Here is a 25,892-nt window from a genome sequence, read left to right as displayed (position 1 = left end):
GCGTGGGATCCGGCGGCGGCGGCGGCAGCGGCGGCGGCGACGGCGGCGGCGGCGGCTGCAGCTCGCGGCGCGGCCTTCCCCGCCCCCTCGCCTCCGCGCTTCCGCCGGCCCCTCACCCCGGCGCTGACAGACCGGCGCGCGTCGGCAGCGAGCATGGGCGACAAGAAGAGCCCCACCAGGTAGGGCGCCCGCCGGCGGAGCGCCCGCGGCCCGGGGTCCCGTGGCGTGGCGTGGAGCGGCGCGGCGCGGGGCGCGCGCGTGTGTGTGGGGAGAGGGGGTGCGGCGCGGCGCGGCGGGGCGCGCGGCTGCCCACAATGGGCCGCGATGGCGGCCGGGGTCAGCGGCCGCGCTCCCCTCCCCCGCGCGGCGCCGGGCGGGGCGGGGGTCGCGGGCCGGGCGGGGCGGGGCGCGGGGCCGGGCGCGGCCTGCGGCTGACCCCGCGCTGCGTCGTGTCCGGTTGTGTCCTGCAGGCCGAAGCGGCAGCCGAAGCCCGCCTCGGATGAGGGCTACTGGGACTGCAGTGTCTGCACCTTCCGGAACAGCGCCGAGGCCTTCAAGTGCATGATGTGCGATGTGCGGAAGGGCACCTCCACCCGGTGAGTCCGGCGCGCCCGTGGATCCCCCGCGGGGCCCCCCGCGCGACGCGGGACGGCGGGGCGGCCAGCCAGGCGGCGGCCGCGGTGGGGCGCGACCCGGCTGAGCCGCGGCTGGCGGCGAGGGCTCGGTGGCGGCGGCGGTGGCGCCTGCTGCGGAGGATGAATTATCCATGGGGGTCGCCGGCCGCTGCCGTGCCGTGCCGTTCCATGCGTGGCCGGTGCGGTGCCCCCTCCCCAGCCGGGCGCAGAGACCGTGATCGCTGGTCGCATTGTGGTGTTAGTGTGCGGGGAGGGGGCGGGGACGGGGAGCCGGGGCGGGGGAGGGGACGGAGGAAAGGCCGCGATGTCACTCGGTCCCCCTGGGGAAAAAGTATCGCTTGTAGGATCGTAATGGATTAAACTTTCTTAGTAACGGATGTCCGGAAAGGGTCAGGCCAAGGTTTCGCGTCTGGGTTTTTTTTTGTTGTTGTTCTATTTCTGTAATAATTTTTTACAGTTAAGTAGTTGGTTGGGAGGTGAACCCAGCAACGCAGTTTTACTCCAGTGCCTGGATATTTTTACACAAACGAGATGACATGATCTTTGTCTGTTGCCGGCCCTGGATTTGTTGTATGGTAGGCATATAGTATTATAATTGTCTTTCCAAAAAAAAAAAAAAAAACCATTTAAAAGAGTTAAATTTAGGAAATTCGAACTCAGTAGCATTCTTGATCTGTCTCCACTTGGTCATAGTTCCCTTGGGAAGGCCGCCTTTAAATCCACTTCTACAGTGATTTGTAGCAATATTTAAGTAAGGCATTTATTTTGCTGCTATGAAGCCTATTCAAATACAAATGATTACAGAATACGGGGAATTTTCTGTTTGAAACAGAGGGCCTGTATAATTTTGACATTCTAAATAGTCAAAGTTATTTCTAAAAATGATGTATCCTGTTTTTTTTTTAAAAACTCAGTTTATAGAATTTTACTAACATTGTAAGTGTAGAGACATGTCAGGATTTTATTGTTTCTACAATACTGGTTGTTTTTGACATACCTGTCATAAATCTCAATAGGTTTTTACTACGAATTCTCATTTACATTGAATACAATATTTTTAGTATTTCTTGGTGTCTATTAAAAAGCAAGGTTTTAAATCCCTTTTAAGTTCAAGGAAAGATTCTAAAAAGAGAAACTACTTGCTATTTCTGGACTCACGTTTTAAGTGTTTTGGAAAGCACGGTGTATATGTCTATATAAGGATGGAAACGGCTTAGTGTATAATATATGTGTATTTGTAAATGAGCAATATGGAGATCATTTGACTTGGGTTTTTTTTTTTTTTTTTTTTTTTTTTGCTTTTGTTTTTACTTGTATCCTCTCATACTTTTAGACGAACACTGGATTAGAAGAGCCTATTTGTTTATTTGCAGGGACAGCAAGGATGGGGGCAAGCTGGTGTGTCCTACTCCACAGCCAGTCTTGGGGTTAGAGGAGCCCCGAGAAGTAGAGTAGGTGGTGACACTCAGAAGAGAAGCACCAGGCTGAGTCCCTGACTCCTGGAAGAAGGAGGATTGTAGCACACAGGGGAGCTGGCCCACAACAGAAGTGGGCCTGCTTTAGAGAGGCCTGAGACCCACCTGCAGGCCCCTGGCTTTTTGTTTTTGTTTTTGTTTTTGTTTTTAACCAGTAGATCCAATTTTTAGTGGTGGAAACATTACTTGAGGAGGACTCAGAGAAGCATTGTCATTTGGATTGAAACTGAAGAGGCTCTGGGCCCCTCACCAGAAGTCTAAGGGACACCGTGTTCCTAAAAGTAGGTGCTCAGAACGGTGTCCCTCTGAGCTTCTTCCTCTCTCTCTCTCTGAATTGTCTCCTTTGACTTTACCCCTAAGTGAATGGCAGGAGTTGTAACTTCTCTGTTGTCTGTTACATTTCCCTTTGCTCCCCCCCTCCCCCCCCCCCCCCCCGCCCCGAGATCTGTGTTTGGATGGATCAGTAGAACATGGTCTTGTTAATAAGTAGATGCTGGTTACATGCACAGTGTTTGGATGGATCAGTAGAACATGGCCTTGTTAATAAGTAGATGCTGGTTACATGCACAGTGTTTCCTCTTAGGAGTGACAGGAAACCAGGTGAAGGACTGGGACACAGATGGAAGGCAAGAGTTGAGTGGTCGGGGGACATTGTTCCCCCAGTTGATGTGCCTGTTGGCAGATAGGATGGAAGGAGAGCAGGGAGGGGGCAGCTGCAGCACACAGGGACACAGCTTGCTAATGACTTGTTTGTGTGACCACAGCCAGCATTTGGATCCCTTGGGTCAGAACAACCTCTGAACTGAATCTGTTCTAGCTGCCAATCACGAAGGCAAGCCTAAGCTATTCTAGATGTCTGAAGCCTTTTCTTCTTTATGTGTATGTGCACACATGTACTGTGTACTTACATACGTGTATGTGCACACATGTACTGTGTACTTACATACGTGTATGTGCACACATGTACTGTATACTTACATACGTGTATGTACACACACGCGCTGTATACTTACATACGTGTATGTACACACACGCGCTGTATACTTACATACATGTGTGTGCACACATGTAAATACATACGTGTATGTGCACACATGTACTGTATACACACATACGTGTATGTGCACACATGTACGGTATACCTACATAGCGTATGTACACACATGTACTGTATACTTACATATGTGTATGTGCACACATGTGCTGTATACTTACATACGTGTATGTGCACACATGTGCTGTATACTTACATGCATGTATGTACACACATGTACTCTCTAGAACACCCGATGCCGCTGCTCTGTATCGGAACAGGCAATGACTTTCTTTGGCTGCATCTTTGGTAGGCCATGCCATGCTGCAGAATGAGGCTATCCTCATACGATAGATGCCACAATTCCTCGGTTAATAAATTATATCCTATAAATTATGCCATTTTATCATTGAATTTCATTTTGTATTTGATGGCTTTAGTTTAAACTTGATTAATCCTTTAAAAAATCTAGACTATAAACAATTTACTTCAAAGATATTAAATTTCTATATCATGCTTTTATGAGAAGCAACGATAAATGTAAAACAAAATGATACCCCCACCTAAAAAACCAAAAACCAAAACCCCTCGGGATTCTTTTGAGTCAGCCTTGCCCTGTATCTCAGGCTAACCTTGAGCATACAGCATTCCTCTAGCCGGAGCCTCCTGAGTGCTGGGATTGCAGGCATGAGCCACCCCAGATAGGGAGCAAAAACAAAATAAAAACTAATGAGATAAAAGCAATAAAACAAAGACATTGTCAGACATTGTCCTCGTCTCCTCTATAGCTGGCTTTTGTCTTAAATTCAGTAAGTATAATAGTGTAAGACTTTGGGAAATAAACCGTTCAGTGTCCTAGAAAGGGATGTATATAGTGTTGCCTGTGAAGGTAGTAATTGCTGATGATTGAATTAAGACGAGTATCCTCATGGAGGAATAGAAAATTACTTTCTTGCTGAATTTGGATAGCAGATGGTTATAAATAGAGGTGACAACACTGTTAGCTTTGGTTTTGAACTCTGATCTGAATGAGAGCTGGTAAGTTCTTCCAGTCATTCAGATGGCCAAGCATAACAGGTAATGTAGGTTTTAAGATAGGTTTCTCCTTGGGTCCGTTTGGGGAGATAAGGAAAAGATGTCACAATTAGAAAAAGTGTTAGTTTTTATGGTAGGTGAGTCTGGTAACAGGTTCATACCTCATTTGAACTGTGGCATTCAGCAAAGTTTCTTTAGTATATTTGGTTATATAAAATCTGAGTTAGCAGATTGAGTTAGGTACTCACTGTAATGAGGAAATTTTGTGTTTCTTTGCTTTTTGGTAGTGTTTTTATGGATGAGAAACACTTTGGCATAAATACAATTTTATAAGTGAGGGGCTGGAAAGGTGGATCATTGGCTAAGGGCAGCAGGTGCTCTTTCAGCTCCTGGGTTCCATTCCCGACACTCATGTGTCAGCTCACAACTGACAATAATTCCAGTCCTAGGGGCTCTGATGGCCTCTTCTGGCCTTTGGCAGTAACAGGCACATACATGGTGTATAGATACAAGTACAGGTACAATACTCATACACAGAAATGAATAAATAATACATTCTTCATGAGCTATGCTTTTATTTATGAGCTGATTAATGGTAACAAGTTATTTCAGTTTCTGTGAATAAATTCTAAAGTACACATTTTGAAGAAACCCAATGCAGCCAGTTATTACCAGGTAAAAATCTTTACAGTGTACTGCTGTCTGTTACAGTGGCTGCTTGTTGGTTTGAGGTGAGGTTTGGCACCAGTTCTAGATACAAGGTATAGAAATAAGAGAGACAAAACAAGGGCCCTGTACTGGTCTGGGCTTTCCATTGACATACACAGTCCTGGTCCTCCACTACGTGAAGAGCAGTCGTGCTTGTTCGTCAGGGACTTGTTCTTGAGGGTTTATTCTCTGCCTTGGGTTAAAGAAGGCATGCAAGTTTATTGTTTACAGGAGATTACGAGAGGGATAACTGTTTGGGTAGTATCTAGTGATGATTTCAGAGTGTCAGAGGAGGAACCTTGGGAGCTGTGAGCATGGTTACAAGAGTTAGTGATGCCCAGGTTGTTCTTTTTACAGCTGACCGTTGTGAGGTGCAGAGGTGTGGGGAGGTAAACGTGTCCGTCTAGTGTGCGTTAAAGTAGAGGCACTGCTGCCAAGGTTTCATCGTACCCTTCCCCACCTAGTGAAAGTCCACCCCAGTGTCACCTAAAGGGGCTTGTGAAACATGACACAAGGCTGGTTTTATCAAGTCTTTGCTCTTAGTCTGACAGATGGGAAGTACATAGAGCGTGGTACTGAAGGCCAAGTGCCGTGATGGCGGCCAAGGGGGACACTTGTGCTGCCTTGGCACAAGTCGAGCTGACTGTCTTCATTTTCATGAAACGTCGTTTACACTTGAAAGACTACCTGGAAAACCATAATTATTCAGATGCGAATCTTTCATACATATTTTCTAAAACCAAATTCAGGTAAGTCTGTCACTCCTAAGAGAAAAATTGATAGTGTTTTTTATCAGTGATATAAGTCAAGTGAAAACTATACTTTTACAAACCCATAGTCACAGTAATGAGTTTAGTGCTTCTCATATTATTTTCCTATGCACTACTTTTACTTTCTGCTTATATATATATATTTATTTTCTGGTAAAACTGGTGTTGATACCAGTGAATGTAATTTCTGATATTTTCATGAAATGTCTCCACATTTGGAAGATCTGTATAATTTAGTGAGCTGTTATTTCTTGATAATCAATGCAGTGTGTGGTGTTAAAGAGCCATGCATAAATAATCGAAGTACAAAACAGAAAGGTTTTTAAGGAAATATCTTGAAAATTTAGTTGATGTGGTTGTAGGTTCTCCATTGCAGCTAGATTTTAAGAAATGACTACTTAGTTAGAAGAGTGTCCATAATTATATGAAGGGCCGCTGAGGCTGGGGTGTGGAGGTGCATGCTTGTTGTTCCAGTGCCTTGGAAGTAGAGGCAGGCATAGTGCAAGTTTCAGGTCAGCCTGGGCTACAATGTAAGACACTGTCTTTGCAAAAAGAAAAGAAAAGACAAGACCCTTTTCTTCTTTAGCATACCTATTGGAGTCTAAGTATATTTCATACTTTTGGGCCAAGATAACACAGTACAAAAATTAACTGCATAAATAGGTATAACAGAACACACTTTGGTTAAGTAGATTTTGGGAAGCTTGCAAAAAACAAAAAACAAAAAACAAAAAACCCACTGTATACAAAGTTACTGTGTTTTGGAAGATGCAGAGACTTTCCCCTCTTACAGGGAATCACTGAACTAAGATGTGATGTGTTTTAAAATGAACTGGCAAATCTATATTATACATTTGTGTGGCTTCTGCAAGGCTTCATGAGGTAAAGCAGTGCCTTGCCCTGGGCTGTGATCTCAGGGTTTTCCTTTCTAGTCCAGTATACACAGATGCGCACACATAGAGGTGTCCAGTATACACAGATGCGCACACATAAACAGAGGCTGGAGAGGTGTCCAGTATACACAGATGCGCACACATAAACAGAGGCTGCAGAGGTGTCCAGTATACACAGATGCGCACACATAAACAGAGGCTGCAGAGGTGTCCAGTATACACAGATGAGCACACATAAACAGAGGCTGGAGAGGTGGCTCAGAGGTTAAGAGCACTGGCTGCTCTTCCAGAGGATCATGGTTCAATTCCCAGCACCTACATGGCTGCTTGTAACTGTCCGTATCTGCTGTCTCAGGGCGATATGAAGCCCTCTTCTGACCTCCTTGGCATTGCATGCATTTGGTGCACACACACACACACACAGAGGCAAACACTCAGATGCATACAATAAAAACACATTTAAATCTTTACAAAAACCACAGAAGCATGTGAGATCCTGAGACCAAAAACTGTGAACTGCTAGGCTACAGTTTTAAAGTCTTGGGTTTCTTTCCCTAAAGTAGACTGACTTGAACAGATACTTTCTCCTCCTTATTTAGTCTGATGACTGACTGCCTACCTCATTGCTAAACCTTATTGACTTGATTTCAGACTTCTTCCAGTGTCACCTTCTTGGTCTTTGTTGGTGGCTTTTGTTTTTTGAATGAAAATATTCTTTCCTTGATGTCACAAACACTGTGTTTCCTAGTTTTTTGCTTAGTCATATCTGACGTTTCTACATTCCTTCTCTTGGATGTGGCAGAACCTTCTCTCTTACCTAAGCTAGACAGCATCATATTCTCAACTGTGACCCTAATTTACTGGGAGTCTTCATGTACTGTCTGCCATTCGTGTGTTGTCTCAGGTCCTCTGTTTAGTTTCTCTAGTTACAGTTCACAATCCCGTGCCATTTCTTTCCTGAGATATTAGACTGATTGCTTTCTTTCTCAAAATGCTGCAAACAACTTTTAAAAATCCTATATAATAATGGTCCTTGTAGGTTTTAAAAAAGTGGTTTCTCAGTAAACGATGAGCCTCAGAGCATGATGCTCGGGTGTTGGGCTGTTCCTGGGCAATACTATTTCTGTGTGCCTCAGATAGGGAGGCAGAGACAGACGGAGAAACAGTTCTGCCTCACACCAGCTTGTGAACCAGTAAGTTTAACTGGGGTCGCTTAGAGGAGGAGCATGAACCATCCAAGAAGAGGCTTCCTGCTGCCAGTGTGTACATTTCATACAGGAGAAGGGGTGACTCGTGCACCTTCTTACGCCTGGACTTTCTCTCCTGCATCTGCAGGAGAGATAGGAAATGTCTCGTGCAGCTACACTGATTTCAAGATGGCAGTGGCTGGAGAAAAGAGTTCTCAACAGTCTAGTCTGTCCTCTGGCTCTTTTTTATTTCTTGTGGTCTTTTTTTCACATGATCCCTGAGCCTTGATGTAAGATCATTTTCTCTTATTTAGGGCGGAGCATTGTGCTGTTGTCCATGGTGAGAGTCACTTATCCTTGGTGTTTTGACTGGTTATGAGTCTGCAGTAGTCACTGACCGTATACAATGAAGCTTGTTGGGCCAAAACCAACAACAGTAATGACCCTTGGGAATGAGGAATAAACACAGAGGTAGTTTGATCGGTTTTGCTAAATGGATCTATGGAGACAAGAGTCCCTCAACATTCGTTCATTTATCTCGCATCATGCCCATTAGCAAAACAGACAGCAGTGACGTCGCCAGCATCCTCTATGACCTCCCTAGCCTCCAGCTCTCGTCCTGCCTCATAAGTACTTTCAGTCGTGAGCTCCTTCCCAGGGACCAGGTCTGGGAAGGTCGTTGAATATACTCACACCAGCCATGGGACTATTGAGCCACCAGTGGGCACATCTCACCTGGCATACTGATGACTTTAACATGAAGGGCCCATGCTGAGTAGGCCATTGGCAACAATTCTTCATCACCCTTCGTACTATCTTTCTCACCTGCAGATTGTAGCTAGTAGGATGTATGCTTTGAACTAGCCTCGCCTCATTTCTCCATGTCCTAGCACCAAAGCCCATTCAGTAACCATAAGGCTTCTAGAAGTTTTTTTGTTTGTTTGTTTTTCTTTCTTTTTTTTCTATCCATGCAGTGTCCCTCCATGCAGAATTTTTTAACCATTGTTTTAACATTTGTAGGCACAGGTAGTTGTACAATTTTCCCCCCTGTCATCCTTTTGGTTATTGGCACCTGACTTAGCCGTAAACTCAAGACTTTCATAGTGTCCCTGACCCATGCACTATGTGAGTTGGTTTTCTCACTTGTGCTTTTAGCTGCCCTGACATGTTTTCACGATGCTTCTTTAATCCGTGTGACAGTCAGAGGTTAGCTTTCTGTAACGGAGGCGAGACAAGTGCATTGGCAGTGGGGTCCAGTCAGCAGGAAGGATCCTGTCACTCTCACCAGTTCTTCAATAGAGCGCATCCTTAGGTAACAATGTTGTTTGTCTGTAACCCACAGTCATGGCTGTGCATCCCTAGCCCTCATCCCTGTCTGCTTTTCAGTTGTGAGAAAGCTGACCTAAAGCAGCTTGGGAGGAAGGGCTTTAGTCTGTCATTGAGGGAACCTGGAGGCAGGAGCTGCACCTTGGAAGAATGCTGCTTGCTCTCTGGCCCCCTCCGGCCTGCTCTGCTACTTTCCTTCTGGAACCCAGGACCTCTGCCCAGGGATGGCACTGCCCACTGTGGGCTGAGCCCTCTGATGTCAGTTAGCAGTTAGAAAATTCTCCACAGACATGCCCACAGGCCAGTCTGATGGAGGCAAGTCCTTAACTCAAGTTCCCTCCCTCAGGTTGGTTCCCATTTCTCACCCCAGGGCCAGGTAGGGCTAGCTCTAGGGCCTCGGGAACTGCGCTTTTGTTGCCACTAAGGCTCTAAGTAGGCGGTGCTGGCAGCTGCTTTCTCATTGGCTACACCTAGCTGTTGTAAGGTCCCAAGCTGAGAGAACAGTTTGTGCTCCCCAGGGTAGAGGTAAGGGTGGGGATACATAGGAAACTCTGGGGATACTTGCCCACCCTGGGACAAGTTAAATCTATTTTGTAGGTAAATCTTGTTTATCCTTTATGCCTTCCTTAAAGCTTTGCAGAGGCTCACGAGTATACAAAGTGGTTATGGGCACTTCTAGAAACTAGTGCAACACAAATGGTGTCACAAACATCTATCACTCAGTTCTAGGGAATCTGATGTCCTTTTGCATGCTGCACATCCTCGCACACAGGCAGAACACGTAGCTTAAGTAGTAAGCAGTGGTGTTTACTGGTGAGGGGGACAGTAGAACAGCTGCTTGTCAGGTTCATTTTTAGTGACCATTAGTGGTTCTGTCAGGAGGAATTTAGTCGAAGCATTTCTACTGCTAATTGGTACCTTACCACGGACACATAGAACAGTCTGTTCCTATGTAGCCTTCCGTTTGCCAGGCTTCCCTACGTGGCTGAGGAGGAGGAGTGCCCATCTAGTCACGGTGTCAGATCCAGAGCTGTGGTCAGGCCGCCTGCCTGTGCTTTCGGAGAGAGTTTCTCAGACGAGAGAGCGAGCCAAGACTCTGCTTGTCTCCTTCCTTGAGGACAATACACTTGGTGGGATGTGAATGTTAAGTCTCAACTGTCATCCGGGGATATAAACCACAGGGCTCATCTGAATCCTTGAGCCTTTGGTTTAAAGTTATTCCATTTAAAGCTTGTAATGAAATGTCATATCATTGTGGTTTTTTAAGTAAGGTGTTCACTTAATCAAATATTTGTTGAACGTCTATAGTGTTTGAGTCTTAGATTTTTACTCTTTCTGTTGTTACATAAACTGTCCTATGACATAAACAGTCATCTGCTTTGAACGATTCTGTAGAGATTTGATAATATTGTTTGTTTTACAAAATTGTAGAACTAAAATTTTAGGAGTTGGAGGGAGTCTTTAAAGAACCTCCTGAACGCATGCTCACTTCCTGGGACAGACTGGTTAGGATTGCGTGGTACCCTAAGAGGGCTCAGGCAGTCTGCAGAGTGAAGAACACTGTCAAGAGATTTGCAGTAGGAGTTTATCGTTCAGTTTCTTGAATAAGTTAAGGCCACTGTTGTTTGCAGGCCCCCTTTGGGATTTCAGCTACATTTGGAAGAGTTTTGTAGTGTTGTCGTAAAGCTCTAAGAGGCCGTGCTTAGAATGAGGTTTTTACTGTTTGCGTTTTCTTACGCTGTTTGTCTTAGGACTTGAGGCTCTACTCTGATTTGTTGGTGGTGATGGTGATAGTGGGGAGATAGGCCAGGCCAGTAGCTAGTTAGTGTGAGATTAAAGTATCTGGAGGTCGAGGACCACTTCTGTCTAGCTGAGGGAGAATACAGACTCCTTACCAAGCGTTTAAGGATTTCTTGTAATTTTCTTCATACCTAGATATATCTATATATCTTGTTAACATCTAACATAAAACACACTTCCTATAAGTAGGACCTGAAGAGCAGCACATGAAGGAACATGTCTGTAATACTCGCATGTGGGAGGCTGAGGGAGGAGGATCGTTTGGACCAGTCACAGCCATTTATTTTAGATAAAGCATGATCTCTTTTTTGGGCTATGTCCGTGCCTGACACATAATACTTTTTGTTTGTTTGTTTGTTTTTGCTTTTCAAGACAGGGTTTCTCTGTGTAGGCCTGACTCTCACTCTGTAAACCTGTAGACCAGTCTGGCCTCAAATTCAGAGATCTGCCTAACCCTGCCTCTCAAAGTACTGAGATTAAAGGCCTCCGCATGCGCACATTCCCAGCTCACATAGGAAATTCTTATCTCTTAGCAGAAGTCTTAGCAGGTCTTCTAAACCAGCAGGGGAGGCTCCAGCTATGTCCAAGATGAAAATAGTTGCGGGCTGTTGAGAGGCCATTGGGGCTTGTGGTAGCATACTTTATCCTTTTAAAAATTTTTACATGTCTTCAGTAAAATAATGAAAAGTCAAACGTGTGAACTTGAAGAGCTCTCTGCAGTTAGCAGCATGGTCTGGAGCTCTCGTATTTGAATATGTACTGGCTGGATTTGTAAGTCAACCTGACACGAGCTAGAGTCATCAGAGAGGAGGGAGCCTCAGTTGAGGGAATGCCTCCATGAGATCCAGCTGTAAGGCATGTTCTCAAATAGTGATGAATGGGGGAGTGTTAACCTTTTGTGGGTGGGGCCCTGGGTTCTATAAGAAAGCAGGGTGAGCAATGAAGCAAGCTGTTAAGCCCCAACCCTCCATGGCCTCTGCACCAGCTCCTGCCTCCAGGATTCTGCCCTGCTTGAGTTCCTGTCCTGACTTCCTTTGGAGATGAGCAGCAAATGTGAGCTGAATCAACCCTTTCCTCCCTGACTTGCTTTGGTCAGGATGTTTTGTTGTAGCTATAGAAACCTAACTAAGACAGGATGGTTTTGTTTGTTTGTTTGTTTGTTTGCTTTATTTTTCTGTGGCAGGCTTCCTTGTTTGTTTTTATTTTACCATTTTCTGTCTTTTTTGAGTATTAGTTCTTCCCATTTTTAAGATAGAGATTATACAAATACTTTTCTCACAGTTTTAAATGAAAGTAATGACTAAAAAGGGTTAGCTAAAGCAGTCAAATATGTGAGTGCTGATACAGTAATAGTCTTGATTGTAAGATATTTGGATTCCAGTGTGCTTACTCATGATATCAGAACATAAAAGAGTAAGTAGTTCCTAATAAAATCATCTTTCGTAAATTGCTAAGGTCAGTTTCTACCCTGCCCACCCTCTTCCTTCCCTTACTCCCGCCTCCTCCCGGGCCTCCGATTGTGTGTATTAGGGGAGGCATGAGCATGGAGGAATTCAAAAATATATGAATAAGTGAATTTTCTGGTATGCTGATGTCGATCGTCATATATGTATCTTGACCAGAAGAGTAAATTTAACATTTTACTATCTAAGAAGTATTCCAGTAGTGTAGGATGTTGAGCAGTGTGTGCTGAGGTATTAGTAAGCAGCTAATCTGGAAGCATTCTGTGCTGGAGCGCTCTGTGCTAAAGCGCTCTGTGCTGGAGCGCTCTGTGCTGGAGCGCTCTGTGCTGGAGCGCTCTGTGCTAAAGTAGCGGTTGTGTTTTGGAAGGATGTTGGTTTTGCTTCACTGTATCTTCCTAGAGTTTTCTTCCTACGGGAACGGTTGGTCCGAGCGTGACGTTGCGGTCTAATGCGGCAGCTGTTTACCCCACCTGGCATTCTGGTGATGAGTAAGGGTGGTGCCTGGGTAGAGTGATGGATGTAGTATGCCATGTCCCCAGTGGTTGGAGTCTTAATGGAGCTCCACCCTGCCTGTCTGCACCTTGCTGAGGAGCTGAGAATACTGCATTGAACTGTGGAGGCCTTTATTCCAGGAGCTCCTGGTTTCCACTCATTTCCTTTTCCTTTTTTATTTTTATTTTTATTAAAGAGTTACTTATTTATTTTATGTATATGAGTACACCATTGCTCTCTTCAGACACAGCAGAAGAGGGCATTGGGTCCCACTCCAGATGTTGTGAGCCACCATGTGGTTGCTGGGAATTGAATTCAGGATCTCTGGAAGAGCAGGCAGTGCTTAAGAGCCATCTTAAGCCACGCTCTCCAGCCCGTCCACTTACTTTCTAAGGAACATTTATTTCATTTCATTTTGAGTTACATGGGGTACATTTTCCCCCATTTTACTGGATAAAAGACCTTAATTTTCTGTGATTTTATTTTTAGGCATTTAAAAAATGTTTTCTTTCACTATCAATAGCATGTATGTTTAGAACCACAGCCAGTAGTGTTTTATTCTGACTTATTCACACTTGCTGGTTAAATTCTAACTGCAGAGGACCATTTAGGAGAAGTAATTGCAGCCGTTGAGGAAGAGTTGGTTGTGGTGATGCACTGCCAATGCAGAGGGAAGTGAATGGAATTTAGGATGTTCAGGGGAAAACTTATAGGACTAGATTGTTAATTAGATATAGTTATGGGGATAGAATATTGGGTTATGTGGAAGAAGGACTCACAAATGGAGTCTGGCTTACCTATGTGATTGGATAAGTAGACTCTTTGATGCTAAGTGTCAGGAAGGCAATAGTTTACTTTCAGCTTTGATAAACCCTAGCTACCCAGAGGAAGTCTGAGAGGTAGCTGTGCAGTGATCTAGGTATGTAGAGAAGGCTCAGGAGAGAGGGGCCATCAGTCTATTGTAATGGTTGGCATGTGTGACTAAGTGGAAGCCCAGGAAGTGGATGAAGAAGATGAGAAGGAGTAGACTGCAGAGATGAAGAGAGAACCTCAGAAGACCTTGGGGAATGGCAGCAGTCCTCTCCCTCCAGTGCTAGACAATGAGCACTGAAGAACAAAGAAGCACAGAAGAGTTGGAGGAGGGACCTTGAGGAGGGAGAAGCCGCGGAGAATGGACAGTGCTGCAGAAGCTGGTTGAAGCTTTCCCAGGACGGCCGTGGGCTACATACATATGTAACACTCATTTACCACATCAGGGCTCTCGGCCTCTCCTGATAATTGCAACAACTGTGCATTGTATCTATAAGTTAAATAAGGGGATTAATATTAATAGGTAGAAAAGTGAACAAAATTATGTTATTAGCTAGCTTTAATGCCCAAAGAAGAATGCTACTATTATTTAGTAATATTTATTATTTAAAACTATACTTTTTTTTGGAGGAGAAATAAATCTATACATTTATATGTAAGTTTTATTTATAGTTACAGAGTGTAATATAATTAATGTCCCTAGGACTTTGGGTGGAACCTGGTGTCAATTTTTTTTTTTAATTGTAAAGAAGTGTCACTTTGAAAATATGGACAGTTGGAGGCTGGAGAGATGGCTCAGTGGTTAAGAGCACTGACTGCTCTTCCAGAGGTCCTGAGTTCAATCCCAGCAACCACATGATGGCTCAGAACCATGTGTAATGTCTGAAGACAGCTACAGTATGTGTGTGTGTTTGTGTGTGTGTGTGTATAAAATTTATGGAAGGAAATATGGACTGTTGCATAGCTAATTGTGAGTGCACATATGTGGCTTGAGGAAGCTCCTCTGTCTTCTGTTTTTAGGAGGAGGACTCATAGGACTCCACTGTTCAGCTCTAAGCAGATGAGTGCACTGTTCATAAGTCTGTCAGGTCTGTAGAGTTCCAGCCATCCCTGAAGGACACTGGGTCAGATTCAGGTTCTGTGTGAGTAACCGTTGCTTAGAGCATGAGCCATTCAGAAACCACCTAAGACTTCAGCTGTGGAGATCAGTGAGCTGCTGGTGAAATCGGAACATGCTTCCATCTTGAGATGCTGTAGTGAGGCTGCTGCTGTTGATGGTAGCAGAGCTGGAAGGGAGGGTAAGGGACAGCCTTACGCTCACAGGGTCCAAGCTAAAGTGGGCATAGATAAGATGGCAAGGTCACTGTTGGAAGTAGAAAGACAGGTGAGGAACCATTTCTTGTGGAACTGACTTCTTAAATTTTTTAAAGTGTTGTGTATTGAACCCAGACCTTAAATAAAACAGGCAAATTCTCTGCAGATCAATTAAACTCTTAGTCTTATGTGCACTTGATTGCATTTGTGCATTCGTTTGTCTGTATGGATTTAGAGGGTAACTTTTTTTCTATCATGTGGGTTCTGGGCATGAAATTTACATCATCAGGCTCAGCAGCAACACCTTCATCTATGATGTTTTTCTATCACTTCTCAAGTGAGAGTGGAAGTAGTTTAAACTTAATGAGTAGAATTCAGCCTGGTAAGATGTAAAAGAGGAATTATTCCTGAAACCTTGCTTATTGGTAATAAGGACTAACTTCCCTTTCAAAGGAAGCAGAAAGGTGCTCAGGATGATGCTTTAGTTGTCATAGTAACTAGAACTCTTAACCATACTATACTGAATTCACACTAGAAAAATTTGCCATTGTTTAATAAAGTCAGTTTTACACAGAAAACGCACAGTCGTATTTTAGAGCTTGGTACCTAGAATTGATTTGAAGGCGGTGAAGAGCACTTGTTGCTCTTAGAGAGGACCAGGGTTTGATTTCCAGCACCCACATGGTACCTCTCGTCTATATGTGACTCCGTTTCAGATATCTGCTGCCCTCTTTGCACTGCCTCAGGCACCAGGTACACACTCAGTGTACTTATATACATATGGGCAAAGCACCAATGTGCCAACAGTAAAAATAACCAGTAAAAAAGTATTGACTTGAAAAATACTGTAGGACTATAAGCTCTAGTTAAAGCAATTTAAATATTGTGACCATTATTTGTCTCCTCTTTTTTGTTACAAAGCTGCAGTCAAGTTTTCAGTTGAGTTGCAGTCATTTCAGGGTCCACCAGAGTTTACAGTTAAACTTTGTGTTCATTATGGGAACCCAGAATGGAAGTAAAGCAAGCTGCTGAGGGCAGAGCAGGGCTTCGGGGATTGGAGCTCACCTGCACTTTAACAACAGTTGCTTATTTATGCGTTAGTTCTGAAGTGTCACTCAAGAAAGTGGACATGCACTGACCTCATATTTTCACTTCATAATTTGTTGGCAATGACATTGGCTATAGAAATAATTCACAACAGTGTTTCTGGCAAATTTTAATGTCTGGGTAGTTTCCATTACTAAGACAAATCTACCATAATGTCTTATAGTTGTGTATTAGAATGATATTGATCATGGCTTATGTAGTTAAAATGTGAATATTCAGAGTGTGTATATGTGTGTGATAGAGACATAGAGAGAAAAACAGAGACAAAAGAGACAGCTAGAGATAGAATCCCAGGCCTCATACATAATAGACAAGGGTCCAACAATGAATTATACCTGCTACCTTTATCCTACCCAGGTTCTTATGTTGACTGCTGGGCGTTGAACCTACAATGTTGTGCATGTTAGGCAAGTGCTCTACAGTGGAGCTGCTTCAGCCCTCAGTCCCACTCTCATCCCAGGTAGCATCTGACTGTATAGACAGAAAGCCCGGCATGACTTTAAACTCACTGCCCGGCTCAACGTGGCCTCAGACTAATGGTGATTCTTCTGCCTAGGCCTCAAGAGTGTGGGATTACAGGCAAAACACCACGCCTGGGTTTTATGTTATTTGAGAGAGTTTGTTTGTCTACCCAAAAAAGCGGCTTAAACAAAGGATCCTCCTGCGTCTTGATTATTGGGATAAGTGTGCTTCACCATGCCCAGCTAGCTACCACATGCTGTTTTTCTGTTTGTTCGGTTTTTTGTTTGTTTGTTTTTTCTTTTTGAGACAGAGTCTTTCTGTGTAGCTGGGGATGCCCTGAAACTCCTTTGTGGACCAGGCTGGCCTTGAATTTATAGAGATTGGCCTATCTGGCTTTAGCTACCTCATTTTCTCATTTGAATCTGGGATTTATTTATTTATTTTTACAGTTCAGATTGAGTCTGTGATGAAATGTTTGGTCCTGTTTTGAATACTGAGGAGTCAGTTTTGGTTGATGCATATTATAATCGTAGAGTTTAAGGTTCTCTTATTGAGCAGAGCACCCTGACCTCTAGAATTAGAAGTATAATCTGCTTGGAAGGCTTATGGCTTAGTGGGAGAACATTGGCTAATGTGTGAGGTCTTGCTTCAAGTCCTGTTGGCGCACACAGAGAACTACTCCGTTGTAGTTGAGTTTATGCAACAGCAGCAGCGCCGTGTAACTTTCACTCCGAATGCACGTTAGCCTGTTGGGTCTGTGAGAATACTGTGCATGTGCCTAATGCTCTTACTGTTAAATGAATTTAATTATATTTTAAGTTTAGAACTCATATCTAAATGGAGTCAATATTTGCTTTAAATAAAAAATTGGATATTGCTTTATTTGGAATGATGCCTTTTAGCTCTAAAAATGTTTATATAATTGCTCTTGTAACCCATGTAATACATGTAAATTCTTTGTTCAGTGTGCTCCCCATTCTTCAGTGACTTGACTTTACGGGAGAGTCTGTAACTAAAAATACTGATTTAGATGACTCTTAAAAATAGTAAACTGAGCTTGGTGTGGTAGTGTACGCTTTAAATTCAGGCGCTTGGGAGGCGGAGGCAGATGGATCTCTTGAGTCCAAAGCTAGCCTGGTCTACAGAATGAGCCCAGGATATCCAGGGATACACAGAGAAATTCTGTCTCAAACAAACTAAAACCAAACAACAGCCCTAATCTGTACATTACAATTCAAAACAGAGATCTGCTGTCTGTTTCAATAACAAATCCATGAAGGTGGATACTGGAGGAAGAAAAGAGGCTTGCTGAGTTCAGCTTGGTAGACTATGTCCAGCTTCTGGAAAGAGCGCAGTCCCTGTGGTGGAGCAGGCACAGAGCAGGCCACATAGCAGGGCAGGGAAGAAAGCCCAGCAAGCTTAGACTTCCTGCTTTGATAAGGGCTTACCCTTGTCCTAGTTCCCTGCCCTGCTGTGTCCCTGTGCTCAGCACTCAGTGTCACCACAGTGAAGACAGATGTGTGGTGAGACACACTGGAGTACACCTGGTGCCTGGAGTACCCAGATTGAATGAACTAGTCACTTAAAATTGAAATCATTCATGATGATTATACTTTAGACTTAGAAAATGGATATAATTTACCCAGAGAAATGCGCATGATAAAATTAAGTGTGAATCTAGCAAAAATTTTAGCAAGCTACTCTAAGAGACTTTGCTATTTGTGCCATGTACTAGATACTTCATAACAGTATTAAGATACAAGATCTTCATAATCTAAATTTGTTTCTGTGGAGAAGTGACTTTATATTGTTTTAGTCTTCCTTAAGTTTTAGATGAGACAGGGAAACTTAGAAGCTTTGTTTAGTTTATTTCCACGGAGTAAAGAAGAGTGAGGCCACAGGGATCTTGCCGGCTGGCGCAGGGGGCTGGCGCAGGGGGCTCAGGTGGCCGGGGGTTGCTTAGCCCTAGGTTCAGTCCCCACGTGAAGTCTAATGATTGCTAGCCCACCATATTAGTTGTGTAAATTTTAGTATAAAATTTACAGGGCTGGAGAGATGGCTCAGCGGTTAAGATCACTAGCTGCTCTTCCAAAGGACCCAGGTTCAAATCTCAGCACCCACATGACAGTTCACAAGTGTATTTCCAGTTCCAGGGGATATGACACTCCCCACAGACATATATGGAGACAAAATACCAATGTAAATAAAATTTAAAAAATAATTTAAAAAAATTCACACGGTGGCCTGACAATCCTGAGAAATGGCAGATTTTCAACAACAGTTTATTGTTATACTAATATTACAAAATAATGGTGATATTTCAGTGAAATGCAAGTTTCACAGCTAATTTTTGTTGTTAAAATACATCTGCCATGGGCTAGAGAGATGGCTCAGCGGTTAAGAGCACTGACTACTCTTCTAGAGGTTCTGAGTTCAAATCCCAGCAACCACATGGTGACTCACAACCATCTGTAATGAGATCTGATGCCCTTTTCTGGTATGTCTGAAGTCAGCTACAGTGTACTTACATATAATAAATAAATAAATCTTAGAAAATACATCTGTTGTTATATTGGACATTTACAAATGAAATCTGTATTTTCCTTGTATTTCTGACTATGTCAGTCACATTTTTATCCATTTTTCTTTTGGTGAGTAAATGTTTAGCTCTGTGATGCATTCACATCTGTTTTTCCTGTAGCGCTACCTGAGTTAATAATCTCAAGTAAAATGAAATAATCTTCTTACTCTGATAGAGAAGAAAGTACTGGATCACTTACCAGTAACTGGGGTTCTCCTATTGGGTAATCTCCACAGATCCACATTCTCTGAAGCTATTGCGAATGCCTTGAGGACCAAGGGACCGTTGTGATCCCCTCTCAGGAAGGTAAGTGAGTGCCTGCAGCATGTCTCCAGCCTCCTAAACCCACCCAGCTTCCCCCGTGTGCATCCGTGCTGCATGCCCTCAGTTCCCGGGATGCGCGTTGTGACGATCCTGGAGATGGACAGAAGCGAGGGTGGATCTGTGAGGGAAAAGACCCAATAGGATGATAGCTCACGTTACTGGTAAGTTCTGGTTTTCACAACGAGGTGGTTTTCTCTCAGATTTCTTCTCTTTAGGAAAGTAAGAGGCAGGGAGTTGGTTTGTATACCTTTGTTTTTGTTTTTGTTTTTGTTTTTTTGGTCATGAAAGCTATTAGGGATAGTATAGCAAGCTATTAATAGATATATGCATAGGTATGACAGTGGATCTAAAGAAGAGTCATTTAGTAGAACTTTCTAAAAATTAGGTGTTTTAGTTAAATTGTGTAATAATTCTAAAGTAAAACAGGAAAGCTACTTGTTGAACTCTTAGGAATTTATTTACAGTATCACTTTAAATGAAGTGCTTGAATTTTTACACATACAAATTTGGTCAGATTATTTCGGCAGAGTATTCTGAACAGTATTAGTAATAGTAGCTTTGTTTGTTTGAGACAGGTGCTCACTGTGTAGACCAGGCTGACCTTCTTATGTGTTTGTGTCTCTCAGGGGCTGCGATTTAAGTTTGTGCCCCCATGGCTGGCATTTGTTTTTAGTCAACTATCAGTTACCCCTTTCCTTTCTTTCTTAGCTTTGGACACAGCAAGTATTCTCTGAGCTTCATTTCTGCTCTGGCTAGCATTTTTTTTTTTTTAAAAAGATTTATTTATCTATTATATATAAGTACACTGTAGTTGTCTTCAGACACCCCAGAAGAGGGCGTCAGATCTCATTACGGATGGTTGTGAGCCACCATGTGGTTGCTGGGATTTGAACTCACGACCTTCAGAAGAACAGTTGGCGTTCTTAACTATTGAGCCATCTCTCCAGCCCCCTGGCTAGCATTTTTTAAAAAAGAGGTTTTTAGCTTTATTCTTTGTTGTTGAAACTGGTTCTTCGAATGATCAGGCTGGCTGCAAACTCCCTGATTAGCTGAAGCTAGCCTTGAACTCCTGATCCTTCTGCTTCCACCCCCAGACTGTGAGGCTTACAGAGGTAACCAGCTTGGCTGGCCAGCATGTGGTAGGTGGCAGTTTTCAATGAGCATTTTAGTTTGACTGGAGGAGTACCTGAAGCATGCTCTTGGGGTTGCTGCACTTATTTCTCCATGGCTTGTCAGAATTAAGGCTCTTGCTGTGATGAGCACTGATTTCTTAAGTTACAGGTTAGACTTATCCCTGTCTCTGTCTCTCTCCCCGTTACTCAATCCCAGTCCCTCCCTCCCCTCCCCTCCCCTCCCCTCTCCTCCCCTTCCCTCCCCTCCCCTCCCCTCCCCTCCCCTCCCCTCCCCTCCCCTCCCCTCCCCTCCCCCCACTCAAACCCAAACCTGAAGCTTCCCACGGAAGTGCTCTACTACTGAGTTGGGTTTCCTACAATTACTTTCTTATTTTTGATGTCTTTTGTTTTGTACTATTACTAGATCACTGTTCTTCAAGAGAAGTTTTGGCACCTCGAGCCTGAGTATATACTGAGCATAGCTGTTTTATAAATTCTCATTCATATCTGAGTATTTAAAGCTGTTGTAATTCCATTTTAATTTTCTTTATATAGTCTTTTTAAAATTTTATTTTTAATTTATTTTTTGCACTCAACATTCCACCCCCCCAATCCACTCTCTGTCTTCTCCATATCCCACACTTCCTCCCCACCCCACCCCATCTCCATGTGGATGCCCCCACCCCCCACCCGACCTGACCTCTAAACTCCCTGGGGCCTCCAGTCTCTTGAGGGTTAGGTGTGTCATTTCTGAATGAGCACAGACCTGGCAGTCCTCTGCTGTATGTGTGTTGGTGGCCCCATATCACCTGGTGTATTTTGTCTGTTTGGTGGTCCAGTGTTTGAGAGATCTCAGGGGTCCAGATTAATTAAGGCTGCTGGTCCTCCTACAGGATCACCCTTCTCCTCAGCTTCCTTCAGCCTTCCCTAATTCAACAACAGGGGTCAGCTGCTTCTGTCCATTGGTTGTGTGCAAATATCTGCATCTGACTCTTTCAGCTGCTTGTTGGGTCTGTCAGAGGGCGTCATGATAGATCCCTTTTTGTGAGTGCTCCATAGCCTCAGTGATAGTGTCAGGCCCTGGGACCTCCCCTTGAGCTGGATCCCACTTTGGGCCTGTTGCTGGACCTTCTTTTCCTCAGTGTCCTCTCCATTCCCATTCCTGTAATTCTTTCAGACAGAAACAATTATGGGTCAGAGATGTGACTGTGCGATGGCAACCCCACCTCTCACCTTTTGCAATTTTGAGAATATTTCTTATAATACTTTCACTTTAAGATCATGTGCAGTCTTTATAAATTAAGCTACAAAGGCAGTGTATTTCATTTTTGAGGTTTGTATATCCTAGAGGATTATTGCTTGATTTGTATAAATGCTTGCTTTTAAGAATACATGTTCAATCTAGGGGTAAATGAAATGTAATTTTAAGGCCATTAAAGGATGAAATGCTCTTTGGCAGATTTGAGTGTCTCTAGACAATCATGAGAAAACTTGTTCATATCTAATCATTAGATGAAACGAGACAAAGAACAGTTAGTCAGATGGCTTGATCATGATTACCAATGTGCCGCAATGCACCTCTGTAAAATGCTGTGGAACCTCAGTGTGGCCCAGTAGTGGCAGAGTGCTTATACCTTTATTCTTTGAAGACATATGCCAAAGTACTTGAATATGAAGCATTTTGAGTTCAGGAATAGTTTCAGAAAAAGTAGATATTTGGGTAGGACATACGTATGGACCAGAGTGGGAGAGGAAGAGCAGAGAGAGAACAGATCTGCTGAATCCCATTTTCAGAGGGATTACAGATTGAGCAGCCTCTACCTACTCAAGCACGCCAGTGTCGTGTTTGGTAAGAATGACATCAAGGAAAGGGTCTTAGCTGGGAGACGTGGCACACACCTGCAATCCCATTGGAGGTAGGAGGTCATCTCTTTCTGCATGAGGAGTTTGAGGCTAGCCTGGGTTAACCCTGTCTGAAACAGCAACAAACAAAAAATTGACAGTCTTGCTGGGCACAAGCTCACACCTGTAATTAGTTCTGAGTGCTTCCATTGTAGACATGAGCCTCTACATCCAGATTGTATATAAATCTTAATGTGAAGACAAATCTATATTGTAGGAAAGAATCTTTTCAAATTAAATGTTACATGGATATAGACATGCAGTCATTGTATGTCAGTCTTTTGAATTATGGATTCATGCTCGCGCACCTGGTAATTTCATGTTTCTCTTCTTCCCCACCAAATATTATCAGTTATATGTAGATGGTACCATGTTTTGTTTATTCATCCATTGACAGATATTCAGATTGTTTTCACTTTGTGCTTATTGTAAATAGTCCTGCTAGGAACATTATATGCCGACTTTTGTTTTTTACGTGTGTGTGTGTGTGTGTGTGTGTGTGTGTGTGAGAGAGAGAGAGAGGGGGGGGAGGAGGGGGAGGGAGGGGGAGAGAGAGGGAGGGAGGAGAGAGAGAGAGAGAGAGAGAGAGAGAGAGAGACAGTCAGTCAGTCTCATGTTCTCCAGACTAATCTGTAACTCCGTATGCTTCTTACTCCCACCTCCTCGTTAGTGCTGAGATTTTGAGCATTTGCTAGCACACCTGGCTTTGGGTCTTTATTTTGTTTGTCATCCTGGGGATCACAACAGTGTGTCAGTGAGTGATATCTTGGACCTGGTATGTTAGTTTTTGAGTGCTTACCTATCACAGACTTGCTAGGCAATATTAACAGCTGCAGCTTTTACCTTTATGGAACTGCCAGGCCAGTTTCCACAGCAGAAAACTCCATTTTGCTTCCTAATGTGTGAGAACAATATTGGGAGGAGTGGGCTTGTTGGTGTTTTCTTTACAGAGCAGAGTTGACGTGTGCTCGGTACCTTAGACTTAGATTTTACAGTGTGCCAAGGGCTCTGGAGGAGGAAAGTGTGGCACTGAGCATGGCGCGGCCTCCTGGCAGGGGCTGGGCTGTTTCCGTACAGTGGTTAGATGGTGGATCGGTGGCTTTGAAGCTCTTCTCTTCCAAGGGAACCAAAATGAGGAGCTCTGACGGCATGACCATTGATGAGCTTACACATGAGGTCTCGTGCACCTCCCTCCATCTTCTCTCGGAATCCTCCTTTATCCTCCCAAGTCCTCTCAAGTTCATGACCTCTGATTACTGAACACACATACGCACACATTTATAACCACACCCTGTTGGGTCTCTTTGTTACTGCTCATATGTCCATGTGTTTAATAGTGACCACTTGGGACAAAATAACCTATCAGGAGACATCCATGGAGATCTCTAGTTCTTCCTCAGCTGCCATTAATTGCAGTCAGGCCTTGTGAGATTTCCCCAGCCACGTTGGCATGTTCTTTCTCAGGTCTTGTTTAGGGAACCATCTCCCTTGTCATAGAAGACAGGATCTTTGCAGGCATAGTGGTACTTTGGCTCTTGGAGCTTCTTTGCCCCACTTCCCTCTATACTCACGACACTTGAATGTTGCGACCTCCGCTGGGGATGAGTGCTCCACTGTCCGCTGTCCTCTGCATTTTGATCAGCCATGGCTTTCTGTGCCGTCTTCATCTTCAGGAAGAAGCTACTTTGATTAGGGGTGAGGTGAGGGCTGTGCTGGCCTGCAGGTTAAGGATTAAGGACAGAGTGAAGTTAGGAAGTCCTCACAGGGAGTGGGCTAGGCTTACAGTCCCATGCATGAATAAGGTTGTTTTGTTTTGGTTGTTGTTTGCTTTAAGCAAAATCTCAAGATGTAGCCCTGGCTTGGAACTCAATATGTAGACCAGACTTGTGTCAAACTCAGAGAGACCTACCTCCCTGCCTCTGTCTCCTGAATGCTGGGATTAAAGACACGTGCCACCATGCTTGGCTCATAAAGAATAGTTTCGATGTTGGTGTTTGTATTGTATTCTGGAGTTCACCTAGGTAATTCTCATTGGCAGATATTTATTCTACAGGAATGGTAGGTTTTGGAGAGAAGATCTTGGCTTGATCTTTTATATTGTTTGTATTTTTGCAGTGAGATCTAGGCTTGTGGTCTTTGTTAGTTCTGAGTCTGATATGGACAGAGGCAGTTGGGCCAGAAGAGAGAATGGAGCGACAGGCTGGGTCTGGAGGCTGGAGGAGGCCTGGGTGGAATGGAATCAGGTGGACGGGGAACCGGGCTGGTGCACAGGATGTGCTTCTGTCCCGTGCCTGGAGAGTGGGGTAGAAAGGCTGGGTAGAAAGGCTGGCTGTGATGTGGGAGTGTCCTCTGCTTTGGGGAATAGCTAGGGAGGATCCTGACCCAAGCCTAGAATTCCTTTTTGTTATAGACAAGGAAGTCCAGACTAGGTTGATACACGGATTGTGGGACCCAGGCACCCACAACCATGGGTTTGGGGAAAGGAGTGGACAGGAGGTCAGGAGACCTGAACCTGCAGTGGTTGGAAGCTGAGCAGACAGGATCTGTGGGTTGTTACTTGGCTGTGGTGAAGGTAGGGGTGGTCTGAGTAGGCACCTGATATGGTACCCAAGTTAGACCCTGGAGGAGAACATGGGAAGTCTGGGTACTGAGTAGGATCAGTGATCAGTTACTTTAAAAGAGCAAAACTCAATTTCGTATGGATCAGTCCAGGAAGAGTTTAAAAGGGGAAAGCAGCCTTTGGTTAATAAGGCAGATGTTACCTTGAAAGCCAGGCTAAAAAGAATACACAAAGGGAAATGGATTATGTCCAAACTCATTTATGGACACAGACATGAAAATTCAAATGTAATAAGAATGTAAGAATAGTTTAACATTCGAGATTTACTTATTTAATTTTGCAAGTAAACTTAACAAAAATTCTAAATTTAGTAAAAGCAAATTATAAAGATTTAATACTTTTTCATGCTAAAAATTAATACAAATTAAATAATTCTGTATTATATAATATAAAATTAATAAAAAATTAATACAAGTACTACAAATTACTTCAAAGAGGGGTTCCTGATCATTGTGGCCAGAGATATTAGCTCTGTGACTAGACCTCAGTTTCCCACAGGATCCTCTTGTTATTTCATGATACATTTTTTTCTGAAGAGATATAAAATTGGTGATAAAGGAAAATAAATATATATTTCAAAGTTGAGAAAAAAAGAGATATCCTTCACAAACTAGAGAAGTGCACCCCCTTTGACCTGTAACACAAGTGCTTTCCCAGTCTAACATGGATCATAAGTTACAGTGAGACGTAAGTTCATTCTTGTCAGAGCATAAAAACATGTCAGCCGGGCGTGGTGGCATACGCCTTTAGTCCCAGCACTCAGGAGGCAGGGCAGGTTGATTTCTGAGTTCGAGGCCATCCTGGTCTACAGAGTGAGTTCCAGGACAGCCAGGGCTATTCAGA

The 25,892-nt window shown here is 43.8% G+C and overlaps 1 protein-coding gene across 3 annotated transcripts in view; it reads left to right on the top strand.

Annotated features, from left to right (window-relative positions):
* The window catches only part of Yaf2 (YY1 associated factor 2), a 53,103-nt gene continuing 27,211 nt past the window's right edge, over positions 1-25,892 (top strand). The window contains exons 1-3 of one of the 3 annotated variants that reach the window (NR_028315.1): positions 1-179; positions 471-596; positions 19,328-19,397. Coding sequence is in view for 2 of the 3 variants with exons in the window: in XM_006521292.3 (XP_006521355.1) it covers positions 154-179; positions 471-596; positions 19,328-19,378 (203 nt within the window). In the remaining variant the exon portion in view is untranslated. The remainder of the gene's footprint in view (positions 180-470; positions 597-19,327; positions 19,398-25,892) is intronic. The other 2 variants (XM_006521292.3, NM_024189.6) reach the window with 2 other exon arrangements.

Source organism: Mus musculus, chromosome 15, assembly GCF_000001635.26.
Source record: "Mus musculus strain C57BL/6J chromosome 15, GRCm38.p6 C57BL/6J".
Classification (NCBI taxonomy): domain Eukaryota; kingdom Metazoa; phylum Chordata; class Mammalia; order Rodentia; family Muridae; genus Mus; species Mus musculus.
Note: the sequence above shows the minus strand (reverse complement) of the source record. Positions and strands in the feature narration are given on the sequence as shown.